Source organism: Suricata suricatta, chromosome 6 (genome assembly GCF_006229205.1).
Source record: "Suricata suricatta isolate VVHF042 chromosome 6, meerkat_22Aug2017_6uvM2_HiC, whole genome shotgun sequence".
NCBI classification, from domain to species: domain Eukaryota; kingdom Metazoa; phylum Chordata; class Mammalia; order Carnivora; family Herpestidae; genus Suricata; species Suricata suricatta.
In genome coordinates, this window is record NC_043705.1 from 23,155,090 (window position 1) to 23,173,797 (window position 18,708).

Sequence of the window (18,708 nt, forward strand, 5' to 3'; positions counted from 1 at the left end):
TTTGTGTATCATGAATATAGGCTTTTTAAACAGCAGATACAGACAAATTTTATTTTTTCCAATCCAACAAGTTTTTGTCTTCTCTGCATCACTTTCACTTTCACTTAATGCAATCTTTATAATATGCTGGAATTCATTTCTACTACATTATTCTTTTGCTTTGTACTTGTTCTGTAACTTATGTTTCTTTTAATACCCTTTCTTACATCTTTTTAATTGTCTTCCTATATTCTATTTTTGCTCTAATAATTTGGAAATTACACACTCTACTTTTATTCATAGCCTTGAAATTCTAACATGTATACTTCAAAATTTAGTTAATATCTTCATTCTCAAAAGATAATAGAACCTTAGGGAGGGAGCATGGGAATATGGCAGAGTAAGAGCTCAGTCCCTTCCACGTTTTCAACTAGGTATCATCCATTTCCAAGTCAATAAACCAGAGAGCAACTGAAGACTGGCAGAATAAACTCCACAACTAAATATAGAGAAGAAATTGCATCTCAAAAATTAGGAAGGTCAGAAAGGCAGAGGGAGGCTGCCCACAGGACACAGGGAGCTGCAGAAGCAGAGAGGACAGAGAAATGGGCCCTCACACTAGGGAGCTCACATAAGGAAAACTAATCCCCATAATGTATGACTTTAAAAGCCAGGTGGGCTGAATTCAGTAAGTTAGTAAAACCAGTGCGGCTAGGAACCTGGAGCTTTGGAGGTCAGCTAGGACTCGGCACTAAGCGAGCCCAGAATGCAAGTGGACAGCCCAGTCACCACCCTTAAAGAGAGAACAGCCTACACAGAGAGGCAACAACAACAACAACAAAATGGCAACTTACACATCACTGGGGCAAAGAGGACACAGATCCCTTTACAATTATTTCTGGGTGTGTTGGGGGACTTCTCCAAAAATGAGAGAGGTGGGAGGCACCATCTTCCTCTCCCAACCCACAGTATGAGCACAGAGGCATCTGCGAGAAGCAGGGCAGCACAGACACTTGCCACCTAACCTGCTAGCAGTGCACCACCCATGCTCACAAGTTCTAAGGAGAACTCGCCCACTCTAAGCCTGGTGGCCTCAGCCCTGGGCTCAGGACAAATTTTGTTAAAACAGCAGGAGCGCCCCAGCCAGCTGGCTTTGAGCACTGCTGCCACTGGGCACTGTGCACATACACCCCCACTGCAGCCAGCTGTGCACCCTCAGCCAATTTCTTGTGTGTCACAAGCCATGTGCCCCTGGCCACCCTGGCACACAGTCCCCAGTCACCACAATACTTCAGGGGATCTGGCACAGGACTAGTGGCCCACTGCAAATATTGTTAACACTGCCGCCCTGCTCCCCAGTTCCCTGGCAGGCATGCCATCCCAGAACTGACCTGCCTGAGTCCCAATGACACCACAGAAAGAAAGTACAGCCCACAACAGCCACAGAGTCAGTGCAGAGACTGCACTGAAAGAAAATGTGACCCAAACACAACAGCAGGGAATAAGCAACACACTTAGGATACTCTCCTGAAAGCCAGATTGTGATAAAGAGGGGACACTGCACTGCTGGGCACTCCAGGACCTCTTCTTCATAAAGTCGCCACTTTCAAGAGAAAACACAGCTGACTTTCTTAACACAGAGAAGCAGACAAAATAAGGAGACAGAGAAATTTATGCCAAATTAAAGAACAGAACAAGGTCCCAGCCAGAGATCTAAGTGTAAGACATATAAGTAACATGCCTGATAAAGAATTGAAAGCAGTGATCATAAGGACATTCACTGGACTAGAGAAAAGAATGCAAGAAATGAGACTCTTAACAAAGAGACAAAAAAATAAGACAGGAGAGAGAGATAGAGGGTTCAATAAACGAAATGAGAAATATGCCTGACGATACCAACAGCAGGATGGAAGAAGCAGAAGAACAAATTGGTGACCTAGAAGACAAGGTAATGGAAAGTAATCAAGCCAAACAAAAGCAATGATGAAAAGAATGATGCAAGAAAAGAACGATGCAAAATGAGAATAGACTTAGAGAACTCAGTGACACTATAAAATGTAATAACATTCATGTTACAGAAGAAGTTCCAGAAAAGGAGAGAGAAGAGTGGCAGAAAATTTATTTAAAGAAGTAAGAGCTATAATCTGGGGAAGAAAAAAAGATAGCCAGATCCAGGAGTCACAGATAACCCCCAACAGAATCAACAAAAGCAGACCTACAGCAAGACATGTGATAATTAAATTTCAAAATATAGTGATAAAGAAAAAATTTTAAAGCAGCAAGACAAAGGTGGCCTTAACGTACAAGGGAAAACCCATGAGGCTACGAAGAAATTTCTCAACAGAAATTTAGCAAGCCAGAAGAGACTGGCATGATATATTCAGTATGCTGAGTTGAAAAGATCTGCAACGAAGGCTATTCTAGCCAGCAAGAGTATCATTCAGAATAAAATGAGAGAAAAGGATTTCTCAAAGAACAACCAAAAGAGTTCATGATCACAAAACCAGCTCTTCAAGAAATATTGAGAGACTCTCTCAATGGAAAAGAGAGACCAAAAGTGACAATATAGATGTAGGAAATAGAGAGGTAGGAAAAATGACTATTTCTATAAAAAATTAGTCAAGGTGGGGCGCCCGGGTGGCGCAGTCAGTTGAGCTTCCGACTTTAGCTCAGGTCATGATCTCATGGTTTGTGAGTCTGAGCCCACATGGGGCTCTGTGCTGACAGATCAGAGCCTGGAACCTGCTTTGGATTCTGTGTTTGCCCCTCTCTCTGCCCCTCCTCAACTCATGCTCTATTGCTCTCTGTCTCTCAATAATAAATAAATGTTTTAAAAAATAATCAGCCAAGGAACTCAAAAAACTGGATATAAAATATAATATGGGGTACATGGGTGGCACAGTCAGTTGGGCATCTGACTCTTGATCTTAGCTCAGGTCATGATCTCATGGTTCATAAGTTCAAGCCCAGTGTCAGGCTCTAGACTGACAGCACAGGGCCTGGTTGGAATTCTCTCTCCCTCTCTCTCTGCCCCTACCCTTCTCATCCTCTCTTTTTCCCTCTCTTCCTCTCCCTCTTTCTATCCCTCCCTTAAGATAAATAAACTTAAATTTTTTTAATACAATAACAGGGGTACCTCAGTAGCTTAGTCTGTTGAGTGTCTGACTTCAGCTCAGGTCAAGATCTTGTCATTCTGGAGTTCGAGTCCTGCGTCAGGCTATGAGCTGTCAACACAGAACCTGGAACCTGTTTGAGATTCTGTATCTCCCTCTCTCTCTGCCCCTCTCTCTGCTATCTCTCTCTCTTTCTCAAAAATAAACATTTAAAAAAAAAAAACCACAATAACATACATCTAAAACATGGGGAGGAGATAAGGAAAGAATGGGTTCAAACTTAAATGACCAATCAACTTAATATAGACTGCTATACTCATTAGAGGTTATATAAAAACCTATCAGTAACCATTTATCAAAAACCACTAAAAATATGCAAATAAAATGAAAAGAATCAAAATATATCACTAAAAAAATCAACAAACCAGGGCACCTGGGTGGCTCAGTCCGTTAATCAGCCAACTTCAGCTCAGGTCATGATCTCACAGTTCGTGGGTTCTGTGCTGACAGCTCAGAGCCTGGAGCCTGCTTCTGATTCTGTGTCTCCCTCTCTATCTGAACCTCCCCGGCTCACATTCTATGTCTCTTTCTCGCTCAAAAATAAACAAACATTAAAAAAATAAAAATAAAGAGAAGGAAGAGATAGCTACACTTAAAAAAAATCAACAAACCATAAAATAAAGACAAGATCAGAAAAAAATCTACAGAAACAACCACAAGACAAGCAATAATATGGCAATAAATACATAACTAGCAATAATTACTTTGAATGTGAATGGACTAAATGCTCCCCTCAAAAGACACAGGGTGATAAAATAGACTAAAAAACAAGACCCAACCTTATGCTGCCTACAAGACACCCATTTTAGACTATATACACCTGCAGATTGAAAGTGAGGGGAGGGAGACACATGTATCATAGAAATATAGGTCAAAGGGAAACCAGAGTAACAAAGCTTATATCAATCAAAATAGACTTTAAAACAAAGACACTAACAAGAGACAAAAAAAAGACACTATATATTCATAAAGGAGATAATCTGACAAGAAGATATAACAATTGTAAATATTTATGCACCCAAAATAGGATCACCTAAATACATAAAAAAGCTAATAATATAAAAAAAAGAACAAGTTGATAATAATACAATAATACTAGTGCACTTTAACACCCCACTTACATGAAAAGACAGATCATCTAAACAGAACATCAACAAGGAAACAATGGCTTTTAATGACACACTGGAACAGATGAATTTAACAAATATATTCATAACATTCCATCATAAAACAGCACAATACACATTCTATTCAATCACACACAGAATATTCTCCAGAACAGATCACACATTAGCCCACAAAACAAACCTCAACAAATTCAAGAATACTGAAATCATTACCATGCATATTTTCTAACCATAATGCTATGAAACTAGAAATCAACCACAAGAAATAATATACAGAGATCACAAACACATGCTATAAAAGAATGAATGAGTCAATAAAGAAAAAAAGAAATGAAAATGTATATGGAAACAAATAAAAATGAAAACACAATAGTCCAAAACTTCTAGGATGCAGCAAAAGTGGTTCTAAAAGGGAAGTTTATACAACCTACCTTAAGAAGCAAGAAAAATCTCAAACACAGCTTAACCTTATGCCTAAAGAAACTAGAAAAAGAACAACAAACAAAACCTAAAACCAGCAGAAGGAAGAATATAATAAAGATGAGAGCAAAAATAAATCACAGAAACTAAAATAACAATACAACAGTTCAGTGAAATCAGGACCTGGTTCTTTGGGAGAAAAAAAAACAATAAAACTGACTAACCTCCATTCAAACTTTTCAAGAAAAAAAGAATAAGGGTTCAAATAAATAAAATCACAAATGAGAGAAGAGATATAACCAGTACCACAAAAAGACAATTAGAGAATATTATGAAAAACGATATGCCAACAAAGTGGACAACCTAGAAGAAAAAGGTAAATTCCTAAAAATATACAAACTATCAAAACTTAAACAGGAAGAAACAGAAAATTTGAAACAACCAATGACCAGAAAAGAAACTGAGTCAGTAATACAAAATATCCCCAAAAAACTAAAGTCCTGCACCAGATGGTATTAAAAAAAAAACAAAACAGTTAATATCTATTCTTAAACTATTCCAAAAACTAGAAGAGGAGGGAAAACTTCCAAATCCATTCTATGAGGTCAGCATTACCCTGATACCAAAACTAGATAAAAGACACCACTAAAAAGGAGAACTACAGGCCAATATCCCTGATGAACACAGATGCAAAAATTCTCAATAAAACACCAGCAAACCAAATTCAACAATACATTTTAAAAATCACCACAATCAAGGGGGATTTATTCCTGGGCTGCAACGGTGGTTCAATATTCATAAAGCAATGAATGTGATACATCACATCAACAGGAGACAAGATAAAAACTACATGATCATAACAATAGATGCAGAAAAAGCACTGAGGAAGTACAACATCCATTCATGATTTAGGGTAAAAAAAAACCCTCAACAATATATGTTTAGAGGAAACGTGTCAACATAATAAAGAACATCTATGAAAAACCCGCAGTTACCATCATCCTCAATGGGGGAAAAACAAGAGCTTTTTCTCTAAGCTCAGGAACAAGACAAGGATGTCCACTCTCCCCACTTTTATTCAACACAGTATTGAAAGCCCTAATCACAGCAATCAGACAAGAAAATAAAAGTAATCCAAAGTGGAAAGGAAGAAATAAAACTTTCTCTATTTGCAGTGACATCATACTATATACAGAAAATCCAGAAGACTGCACCAAAAAAATTGCTAGAACTGATCAACAAATTCAGTAAAGTCAGAGAACACAAAATCAATCTATGAAAATCTGTTGCATTTCTATATATTAGGAACAAAGCAGTAGAAAGAGAAATTAGGAAAACAATCCCATTTACAACTGCACTCAAAATAAGATACCTAGGAATAAACCTAATCAAAGAAGTGAAGCCCTGTACTGTGAAAAGTATAAAAAATGATGAAAGAAATTCAAGATGACACAAAGAAAAGTAAAGATATTCCATGCTCATGGATTGAAAAACCAAATACAGTTAAAATGCCAATACTCCCAAACCATCTATAGATTTAAGGCAATCTCTATCAAAATACCTGCAACATTTTTCACAAAAGCAGAACAAACAATCCTAACATTTCTATGGAACCAGAAAAGACCCCAAAAAGCACAGCTATCTTGAAAAACAAAAACAAAGCTGGAATCATCATCACAATTCCAGATTTAAAGATATATTACAAAGTGGTCATAATCAGAACAGTATGGTACTGGCATGAAAACAGACACATAGATCAATGGAACAGAATAGAAAATCCAGAAATAAACCCATGATTATACAGTCAATTAATCTTCAACAAAGCATGGACAGCCAATAGGAAAAGCTTCTTCAACAAATGCTGCTGGGAAAACTGGAAAGCAACATGTAAAAAAACAAAGCTAGACCACCTTCTTATACCATATACAAAAATAAATTCAAAGTGGATTAAAGATATAAATGGGATACCTGAAGCCCTAAAAGTCCTAGAAGAGAATACAGGCAGTAACTTGTTTGACATTAACCATAGCAACTTCTTTCTAGATAAACCTCCCAAGGCAAGGGAAACAAAAGCAAAAATAAACTACTGGTATTACATCAAAATAAAAAGCTGGGGTACCTGTATGGTTCAGCAGGTAAAGCCTCCAACTTCAGCTCAGGTCATGATCTTGCAGTTGGTGAGTTCAAGCCCCATATTGGGATCACTGCTGTCAGAGCAAAGCCCACTTCAGACCCTCTGTCCCTCTGTCTCTGCCCCTCTCCTGCTCGTGCTCACTCTCTCTCTCAAAAATAAACATTAAAAAAATATTAAAAAATAAAACAACAAAACAACAAATAATGAAACAATCAAAAAACTAAAAGGCAACTGACAGAATGGGAGAAGATATTTGCAAATGACATAGCTGATAAAGGGTTAGCATCCAAAATAGCATATCAAAGTCAACCCCCAAAAAACAATTCAATTTAAAATAGGTTGAAGACATGAACAGACATTTCTCTAAAGAAGACATACAGATGGCCAACAGACAAATGAAAAGATGCTCAGCATCATTCATCATCAGGGAAATGCACATCAAAATGACAATAAGATATCACCTCACATGTGTCAAATGGCTAAAATCAACAACACAAGAAACAAAAGGTGTTGGCCATGATGCAGAGAAACGGGAAATCTGTTGCACTATTTTCAGGAATGCAAACTGGTGCAGCCACTCTGGAAAACAGTATGGAGGTTCCTCAAAAAGTTAAAAATAAAACTACCCTATGATCCAACAATTGCTACCGGGTATTTACCCAAAGAATACAAAAATACTAATTCAAAGGGATACATGCACCCTTATGTTTATGGCAACATTATTTACAACAGCCAAGATACAAAAGCAGCCCAAGGATCCATGTGGAAGATTGCAGGTTTCTGGGGATTTATCCATTTCTTCTAGGTTGTTCAATTTACTGGTGTATAATTGTTCAGAGTAGTTTTTTGTGATTTTGTGCATTCTGTAGTGTATCAGTTGTAATTTCTCTCTTAGATTTCTGATTCTATTCACGTGAGTCCTCTTTTTTCCTTAGGGACTCTAGTTAAAGGTTTGTCATATTTATTCTTCAAAAAAACTTGCTCATAAGTGACATAAATGGAGTATTAATGTAGTCTACTATTATTGTGTGGTCAATTTCTCTCATTAGATCTTTCCATATTTGTTTTATATATTTTAGTGCTTCTATGCTGAGTGCATATGTATTTATAAACGCTGTATCTTCTTACTAAATTTACCACTTTATCATTATGCATTGCCCCCATCTTTTATTACAGCCTTTGGTTTAAAGTCCATTTTGAAGAAGGACAACTATACCACCTTTGTTTTCATCCTCATTTGCATGGAATACCTTTTTCTATTCCTCTAGGCAGCATACAGATAAATCTTTTTAAAAATCCTCTCAGCCACTCTATGTCTTTGGATTGGAGAATTAGTCTATTTACACTTAAAGTAATTATTGATTGGTGTGTACTTATTGACATTTTGTTAATTGTTTGATGGCTGATTTTCTAATTCCTCTCTGTTCCTTTCTTCTCTTTTTTTCTTCGTTTTTGGTAACATTCTTGATAACTTTCTTTATTGTTATGTTTAGGTTTCTTTATTTTCTTTTGTATATTTACTATAAGTTTTTGCTTTGTGGTTACCATGAGGTTCTCATATAACATCCTCTGTATACAAGAGTGTATTTTGAGTTGTCAGTAACTTACATTTGAATATATTCCAAAAGTAGACATTTTTATTCTCTCCACAATGTTTTATGTTTTTGATATTGAAGTTTACACAGTTTTATTTTATGTAACCCTTAGGAAGTCTTAGTTTCATCTCTTGACCTTCATACTTGTTTCATAAGTGATTAAGCCACTACCTTTACTCTTTTCCTATGAGATTTTAACTTTATTGTGTTTTTTTAATAATTAGTGCTATTTATTTTCCCCTAAAGAAATCCCTTCTTGTAAAGCTGGTTTGATGGTGATTAACTCTATTAACTTTTGCTTGTTGGAACAAATCCTATTCTAAAAGATGACCTTGCCAGGTAGCATATTCTTGGTTGCCTGTTTTCTCTTTTCAGTACTTTGAATATGTCACATCACTCTCTTCTAACCTGGAAACTTTCTGGTGAATAATAGTAGACAAAAAAATTTGTCTATGAGTATTATGGGGTTTTCTTGTATACAAAAAGTTGTTTTTCTGTTGCTGCTTTTAAGTCTCTAACTTTTGACAATTTAATTATAATGTGTTTCAGTGTGGATCTTTTTATCTTATTTAGAAGTCTCTCATATTCCTGGACCTGAGTGTCTGTTTCCTAACCCAGACTGAAGAAGTTTTCAGCCATTATTTCTTCAAGTAAGTGTTCTGCTCCTTGCTCTCTCTCCTTCTAGGATCCCTATTAATGTGGATGTTATTCTGCTTGATGTTGCTGCAAAGTTCCCTTAAGGCATCTTCAGTTTTTAAAAGTCTTTTTGCTGCTGCCTAGGTGAGTTTTCATTGCTTTGTCTTCCAGCATACCGATCCATTCTTCTGCTTCATCCAGTCTGTTGATGAACTCCTCTAATGTATTTTCCAATTCAGTTACTGTATTCTTGAACTCTGTGACTTCTTTTTGGTCCTTTCTTATATTTTGTATATTTTTTTAAGTTCTCACTGTGTTCACTCATTTCCCTTTGGAGTTTAGTGATCATATTTATAACTATAACTCTGAATGCTTTATCAAGTAGATTACTTAACTCTGCTTCAGTGAAGTCTTTTTCTGAGGTTCGTTCTTGTTCTTTTATTTAAAATATATTTCTCTGTCTATTCATTTTACCCAATTCTAATTATTTGTATTAGGTGAAATAGCTACCTCTCACAGTCTCGAAAAAGTGGCCTTCTGTAAGAGATGACCTGTAGGGCTCAGAAGCTCAATCCTCCTCCCACCCGGTAACCAGAGCTAGGCACTCAAGGGGCACGTCCCTATGTGGGATAAACACAACAGTTGAATATGACAAAGCTGCAGCTACAATGTGGGGAATGGGATGCACCTGCCCAGCCAGAAAGGCAGGGTACTTGCCCACCCAGTTGTAGTGCAGCTGCAACGCAGGGGGTGTGAGATGCTTGTAGGCTGGCTGTGATATGGCACATGGGGGTGGAACACACCCACCTGCACTCGAAGGTTAGGAGACTGGCAAAATGGTGCCCACCAATGCTGGCATTAACAAGAAAAACTGAAATGACAAAAATAGCACCCACCAGCAATTCTGTCACCAGAGAGAATCCCAACAGGCTCATGCCCTTCTGACAGTCCCTTTAAGATTAAAGATTAAGACTTTCTCCTTCACATATGGTCAAACTACTCATTTTTTGCTAGGTCCTAGGGTGAGTGAGTCTGCCTGCAAGACCTTTAAAAGGAGGTTCTCCATTTCCTCAAGTCTATGGTTCTCCTGATATAATCTCCACTGGTCTTACACTTTGGGGGGCTTGTTTCTATGGGCAGAACCCAAGGACTGGGGTACCTGATGTGGAGCACAAAACACTTGGTCCTCAGTGGAAAGATTTTTAAGATCCTTCCTGATTGTGGGTCATCGTACCTGGGTTGGGGTTTCTGGCAAGAGTGTTAGATTTATTTTTCAGAACCCTGTTTATTGAAAGGAAATAGGTGATTGAAATATAGCTTTAGTATTCAGATTGTAAAACTTGGACCTCAAAGGGACATTTTAAAATAGAGGATTTAGGAAGAGCCTGAACTTACCTCCTCTCAATGGACACAGCGCATCTACAGCTACATTTGAAATAATCTCCTCTGAAAGTTTTGAAAACCAGACAAACAGTGCCTCCACAGCTAAGGACAAAATCTAATACTACCACTTAAGAGATAGAAAAGCAAAAACAAAACACATTAACAATAAAATATAACGTTTGCAATTTTACTGCAAAGTTAGACTCTTAGGACCAAATATTGCTGCCAGAGAGCATTAACATGGAATTATGTACAATTCTCAGCTTCTCACTTTTAATACGAAAGATATGATCCCACAGAATTCTCTGTAAAGAATATTAAAACTTTCTACTATCTCTAATATAGAATTAATTAGATGGATTAATTTATGGAGGAGTGGTGTTTTTTAAAATAACAAAAGCTCTTGTAAAAGCAGCAAAACTTTAGAAATCACATTTTAAAAAGAACAAAATTTCTGAACTACAATTCTTACAAATATTGACATTAAAAAGTCAGCTTAAGAACTCTAAAGCTGAAGGCGCCTGGGTGGCTCAGTCAGTTGAGCATCTGGCTTCAGCTCAGGTCATGATCTTGCAGTTCGTGGGTTCGAGCCCCACATCAGGCTCTGTGCTGACAGCTCAGAGCCTGGAGCCTGTCTTCAGATTCTGTGTCTCCCTCTTTCTCTGACCCTCCCCTGCTCACAATGTCTCTCTCTCTCTCAAAAATAAATAAAATTTTTTAAAAAATTTTTAAATAAAAACTTCAAAGCTTAAAATGTGATATAAAATCATAATACTGAAAGTGAAAAAATAACACAGCACTACAGAAAGTTTTGCCTACAAAAATAAAAAGGGTTAGCAGTGAGGCCCTTTTTTGCCTCATTTATTTTATTTATTTATTCCACCTCTATCTCACTCTGATGAAAAACAGTTCATCATACCATCATGTTTCAAACATTTCCCAGGGAAGCTTTCCTACACTACATATCACTGGCTTTACCATGGTTTCTCTTACCATTTTCTTCTGTAGAAAAGACTTTTCTCTCCTACATCTGTACTTTTTAAATTTCCAGAGCAAAGCCCTGTTCTTTCCAATACTTAATCTACACCTTTTCCTCATCCCGTCCTTTATTTTTAATTTGACCACAAATTCAAATTCCTATCTCCAGTCCCAACTCTACTGTGAACCAATCTATGCCGTGAATTCTAGATTTACTTTATTAAACTTTCAGCTGTACATCTGAAATGGGTATCTCACTGCCAAGTAAAACCAGACCAAATGTCCAAAATAGAACTTTTAACTCTCCCCCACCCTTGAAATGATTTCATACATTCATTCTATAAATATTTACTGAGCATATGTTCAGGCACTGTGCTGAATACTGGCACAACACTGTGAACTTGGGGGGGGGGGGATAGGTGGTAAGTTATAAAAAGAGCTATGATGAATAGAAACCATGTTTTATAATACAGAATAAGGGAGAAAGCTGCTGTAGATACATCCATGCTTCTACAATCTTAATATCCTTTCCCTCAAAAAACAGCACCAATCTAAAGGCTCCAGCCAGAAACCTAGGTATATGTTCCCAAAAACAATCCGACAGGAGTTTTAACTCCAAATCTACCTTGAAGTTGAAGAGAACACCAGTAAGCAAAGAAGAGCAATACGGACAAATAATAACAACTGTAACAGATGTCACAGTAAGAATGCATTCAGGTATGGAAGAAAATTCAGGAAATTTAATTCAGTCTGGGAGAAAGCAGAAAAAGCTTCCCAGAGGAAGGACAATTAGGGTAAGTCCAGATGATCACTACAAAAAGCAAAACAAAAAAAGGATAGACGACTATGTCAAGAATAGGAAACAGCACAGCATGGCACATCACAGAATCTAAAATATATCCAAGGTGATAAAATCATATTAGAGGGAAAGGGAATTAAGAAAAGGCCAAAGGAAAACAGAAGTTATCAAAGATTAAAGAGATACTGTAACAAGGGCACAAAAGTCAACTTGAAAAGTCTTGTATGGGCCAAATATGGGACAATTAGACTATAATGAATTAAAATACATCAAAATTCAGAAGCTTATGATGACAAAAAATAAAAATTAAAGTGAAAAATTTCACTGAAAAACTCTTCATAAATTATTCTGACAAATGATAAAGGCAAACAATCAAATTTAGAAGTTACCTTTCCTGTAGCAAAGAGCAGCCAAATAGGTGCTAAGAGAAATTTCTTCCAGGAAATAAATGTGGGAAGAATTAAAGGATCAATCAGGATATCACATGGGGCGCCTGGGTGGTTCAGTTGGTTAAGCAGCCGACTTCAGCTCAGGTCATGATCTCAAAGTCTGTGGGTTCAAGCCCCGTATTGGGCTCTGTGCTGACAGCTCAGAGCCTAGAGCCTGCTTCAGATTCTATGTCTCCCTCTCTCTCTGCCCCTCCCCTGCTCGTGCTTTGTCTCTGCCTCTCAAAATAAAATAAAGACATAAAAAAAAATTTTTTTTAATCAGGATATCACCATTTCACAACCCCTAACAAGCTAGTAGATTCAGACAATAATCAACAAAAGATGCTAAAACCACTAGTGAAAGGGGAATCTTATAATGGAAAAACAAGGCTGATACAATATGAAATTATCCATCAATCTAAGCATCACTAAAAGGGGGACAACTTGACATTATGTAACTTTAATGGAAAAGAAATAAACAACAAACACCTATGGGATATTTTATTTTAAAAAGAAAAAAAAACTGGACCTGAATCTAATAAAGAATCTAACAACCAGTTCTCTGGAAATACATAATAAGCTAAAGCAGTGGTCCTCAAACTTGAGCATCAGAATCACCTGTAAGGAACTTGTTAAAACACACATTGCTGGGAAGTACTGAATTAAAGAAAACCATAAGGAAGCAAACATAAAGAATATGGGAAATTTTAAAGGAAAAATAACACAGTTTCAACAACAAATCCTATTTTAAAAGGGGGAGAGGGCTGTTACAGAATCAAAATTACTTAAGCAACATAACTGCAAATGTAACATGCAGATCCTTTTCAGATTCTAATTCAAATAAATCTACTATAAAAAGACATATTGAAATAACTAAGAAAATATTAATATAGTCTGAGAATAGATAATATTAAGTATTAAGAAATATCTCCAATATCAGAATAATGGCTATGTTTTTTTAAATGATCTTAATTTTTTTTAAAAAGGGTCAAGGCTAGAAACTTTGCAAAAGCTACACAATATAGGGCCACTTTAAGGAATTTGGGCCCAAACAGAATGGTTTTACACATAAACATGGAATCATCAAAGCACAACAACTTCTGGTTTCTGAATGTCATGTGCTAAACACTGCAGTAGGTAGTTAACATGACCTATCTCTTTGAATCCTTAAAGTAACTCTGTAATGCAGATATTAAATTCTATACTATTTTGCATGCTTTGGAGAAAGGCAAGAGGGACAGAAAAAAGAACAATTAAGAGATTGTTACATCAGGGTAAGAATTTCTGATACAGACAGTAAACGCAAATGCTCATGCATTAGGAATAAAACAAAAATACAGAAATTCATTTTAATAAAACATGAATTATGTCCTACAGACATTTAACTCTGAAATAAACTTCTTCACCAAATTAGACTTCTTTCCAGGAATTTTATTTTTAAATTAAAGTAATCATTTTATAGGTACTACAGTTACTGGACTTACACTTACTTCTTTCTTCCATTGCAAAATGGCCTGATGGAGAAAACATTCTCCTAGAAAGCACCTTCTTTCCCAAATTCTCAAAACTATGAAAACAAATTACTGTTTTAATTCTATAAATTACTGAAATAATAGCCCTATGATATCTTCCAAACTCATCTCCACCTCAAGAAGCTTAGATAAGAAAAAGCACACAGAAATCTGTACGGCAAGCATCTTAAAAGTCAAAGTTGAAGGTAAAAGGTTGATCCCTGACCATCTTTTCCAATGGGGTAACCCTGAAAGAATATTTTAAGGCTCCTAAAGCTTCATATCAAGTCTCTCCTACCCTAGAGTCCTACTGTGACTTATTACCACTGGACCTTGCATATTCCTAACTCTAGAAACTCACTCTTAGAGGCTGAACTATGGTTAGTTGCCAATGGCTAACAGTGTCCAAGTCAGATTTAACAACTTAAGCTGACTAAAACAAAACAAAGCCAAAAAAGGATTCTAGAAAGGAAAGCATGATATACTCGAATGAAATTTTAATCTCTAAAACCTGAGTTACATCATTTGTTATTAGGGAAATGCAAATAAAACCACAATAAGATTCTACTACACCCCCTAAAATGGCTATAATCAAAAGACTCAAAATGGTCAAGACAGTAAATACTGTTAGTTGTTTTTTACAATACGAAAAAAAAAAAAAAACCAACCCTTAAAAAAAAAAAAGAAGACCAGCAATATCAGGTATTGGAGAGGATACAGAGTAACTGTAATCTTCACATACTGCTGTTGGAAATACAAAACAGTAACAATTACTTCAGAAAAGTTTGGCAATTAAAAAAAATTTCCTTTCCTTTTTGTAGTTCACTTATTTATTTTGAGAAGAGAAAGTGCATGCACATGAGTGGGGAGTGGCAAAGAGAAGGGAAACAGAAAATCTCCCAACCAGGCTACACGCTGCTGGGACAGAGCCCAATGCAGGGCTGAATCTCATGACACTGAGACTATGACCTGACCAAGATCAAGACTCGGACGACCAACTGCCTAAGCCACCCCGGCAACCCAAATTTTTAAAAAGTGAAGCATATACCTAGCATGTGACCCAGCAATCCCATTCAAGAGATATGAAAACATATGTCTGCATAAAGATTTGTACACAAATGCTCTTAGCATTGTTCATCACAGCCCAAATCTGGAAACAATCAAATGTCTGCCAAATGGTAGTGAATGGATAAATACATTTGGGTATATCTATACAATGGAATACTACTCAGCAATAAAACAGACAGAACTACTGATAAGTGCAACTTAGATGATTTCAAAATCGTCACTGATTTCAAATAAGCCAGACAGAAAAAGCTATAAACAATATGATCACATTTATAGGAAATTCTAGAAAAGTCAAAACTTCTGTCATTAGAGCAGGTAAGTGACTGCCTTGAGTGACGATAGGTTAAAAACAGACTGCAAAGGTGCATAAAGGAACTTTCTGAGGATGCAAGTATTCTAAAACTTCACCAGGGTAGTGAGTACAAAACCGTGTACATATAACAAGATTTTCATAGAACTGTGCACTTAGAATGGCTCAATTTTATTGCACGTAAATTATATCTCAATGGAGTTGTTTAAAAAAAAACACCTGGACTAACTAGATCTGCAGGTTACTAGCTGTATGAATGCTAACTTGTTTTCATTTTCTCACATGTACACTTGTACACAGTTCATTTTTTAAAAGCAATCATTTCTAAATTGTACTGCACTTACTGGGCTTACACATAATTCTTACTTCCACTGGGAAAAGGATCACATAGTTATCTATACTGCTACTTGTTCTATCTCACAAGGTTGTTGTGAAATATCACGAGATAACTAATGAGAAAGTGCTTTGGCAACTCTAAAGTAGTATTACACAACTATATAGTAGGCTTTACATTTAAAAAAAAATAGACATGAAAAGGTGTCTTTCACATGAATGAGTGACTTGAGATCCTTGGAAACCTGAGTACCCCAAAGTCAATCTTTGCCCGGAAATAGAAAGCCTAATCATATTTTACCTTTTTAACAGTCTCAACCTGCTTTCTACTGACTCCTGTGTATTTACTGAATGTCTCAATGTAGTATTATCTAGATTTCACTTTCAATCTTCAAAAGAAAATCAGTGAAGAAATGTCTTTTAAAAGTCATTAGATGAGCATGGCAAGACACTTATTTCCAAGTGGAAAAGACCTAAACCTAGAAAACTGTCTTTTACTAAACATCTTTCCAAGATGTCCACACCGCCATTTTTCTTCCTCTAAAAGTCAGTGAATTTCTTTCCATTTAACACTACAATTCCACATGTGTTACTCAATGTTTAGTAATGTGACCTGCATTACAAAGAGAGAGTGAATAATTTTAAGACTATAAAAACCTTGTACCAGGGTGGTACAGTCATTTCAAACTTTTGCCTGTTGCAAAATTTAACAGACTCTCATTTTTTCCTACTTCTACTGAACAACTGGGCTCTGCTGTCCTACCAGGTGTGAGTGATACGTGACATTTAGCCCAGTTATATTTACAAGTTTCCACACCGCAGCAAGTATGAAGGCTATGTGAAAGACATAATCTCTACTTCTAATGCGGTTTGGAGACTAACTTTTACCTTGAATTCACCTTTCTATTACATTAAGTCTTACAAGTCTACTAAGTTTTGCTGCCAGCAACAGGTAGTGCAACCAAAAATGAACAAAGCCTATAATACCGCAGAATATTTTGCTGTCGTTTTCAATTGTTATATTCCTTTTCGGCAAATTCTAACGGGAGGAGTCGACGGTCAATTCTAAGGCCATGCTTCACTTGATTCAGTCCCGTCAGTAGTAACCATAACCTCTTGGGTTTCACCTTTCTCCTTCGATAACACTAACATCTAAGATCTCTCGTTCCAGCAACTGCACACCTCCAGTATTAGTTTCCAAGAAACCTGAAAGCATGGCACCTTGCCTACTCGCTCCTCCAGCCTTCTACCCTCAGAAGGTGGCCCAAAAGGTGCAGCTCTCTCCACAACAGCAAGCAAGCTGGAACGGAGCACACAGAGGGCGACTTGGTCGCGAGGAGAAGGGGAGAACTCTCGGCCCGGAGAACGGAGGCTGAGGTCCAACCCAGCCCGCTCCCAACTCTACTCGCTGCCAGGAAGGAGTGTGGACCCTATGCTCAGGCCGCGGTGCTCGGTGGGGGAAGGCACAGCCGCGCGTGGAAGCCGAGCAGTACGTAAACAAACCGACTGGGAGGAGGGGGAAGGGGCACTGGCAGGGATGGGGGTGTGGGGAGGGAGGACCTCGCTCTAGCCTTCCAGCACAAGTCCCCAGCTGCCCAGCCCCACCTCATTGAGGCCCAGGTCTGAGTCCCGGCGCGGCGCTGCCGCGCGGGCACGAACACCAAAGACCCCTGCACATCTGGAGCCCCAAACCCACAAGGCCATCGACTCGGCGCCCCCCCGCCCCGCAGCGCCCTACCTGAACGCGCAGTCTGGGTCTCGAGCGTCCCGACCGGGCGCGCCCAGCCCGTTCCTCTTGCTGAAGAGCTTCTGGAACAGCGTAGGGGCCATGATGATCACGGCCAGACCAGGGTCGCTCCTTAGGGCGCTTGGTAGGCCCCCGCTCCTAGAGCCGCCCCGCCACCCCCATGAGCGCCTCAGTCATATGACAGAAATTAGTCACTTCAAACGGCCACGGCGCGCGGGGCGGGGCGTGAGGCAAGACCGGCGTCCATTGGCTGGCGGTGAGCCGCATCACGTGGCGGCGCGCAGTGCAGGGGGCGAGGCGGGGGCGTGGGGCGGAGCTGGGCCCCATAGGCTAAAGAGTGAATTCCCTCACGTGGCAGCTCACGGGGCGGGGTGTGCGCGGAAAGGAGGGGAGGGGAGGAGAATAGGGGTGGTTGGGGAAGTGAAGGGGGAACGCTCTCGGGTCCCGGTCCTTCTCCGCGAGGTTGACTGCTGCTATCTCAGGCTACGGCGCGGTGGCGCGGGAACGACGCCCGGGACTTTGGAATGCAGAGGCTTCGGCTCCCTGCACCCACGACAAAGAGAGATGCTTAGAGCTCCATGGGCAGCCGACCCTTCCCTTGCCCTCCACTCCTCAGCCTCCAAGGTTTCGTACCTCCGTTCGGCGCCTGGCCGGGTCCAGCTGCCCTCTGAGCGGGGAAGGCGCGCGACCTGCGATAGACTTTGGGTGCGGAGCCACGGGCCTGCCCGCCCCGGGCCGCGCGGGATATGGGCTCAGAGTTTGACAGCGCGTGGCTGGCTGGAGAACCCTGCCCAGACACCCGCCACAGCCATGACCTACAGCAGAGAAGGCCTCGGCCAGGGACTGTGGGCAGCCGCCTTCAGGTTTGCCACAAGCTCCTCAAACCCTCAAACGCAGACACCGGGAATTAGCCTTTTGTGAGAGCTAATGATAGGAAGCTCAGGATTTAAGCTTTATCTTAACGTCTATGTAGGGAAGAGAAATGCTACAATGGAATTGTACACAAATGGATTTGATAGGAGGAAAACCACTTTCCAAAGAAAAAAAACATTGCTCGAAAATGACCTTAGAGTCTTATTAAACTCAG

The 18,708-nt window shown here is 38.8% G+C and overlaps 1 protein-coding gene across 3 annotated transcripts in view; it reads right to left on the reverse strand.

Annotated features, from left to right (window-relative positions):
- Window positions 1-17,790, reverse strand: part of FNIP1 (folliculin interacting protein 1) — a 143,887-nt gene extending 126,097 nt beyond the window's left edge. For all 3 annotated transcript variants that reach the window (XM_029941866.1, XM_029941864.1, XM_029941863.1), the window contains exon 1: window positions 17,613-17,790. In XM_029941866.1, coding sequence (XP_029797726.1) covers window positions 17,613-17,704 — 92 coding nt within the window. In that variant the 5' untranslated portion in view covers window positions 17,705-17,790. The remainder of the gene's footprint in view (window positions 1-17,612) is intronic.
- Window positions 17,791-18,708: the final 918 nt, after the last annotated feature.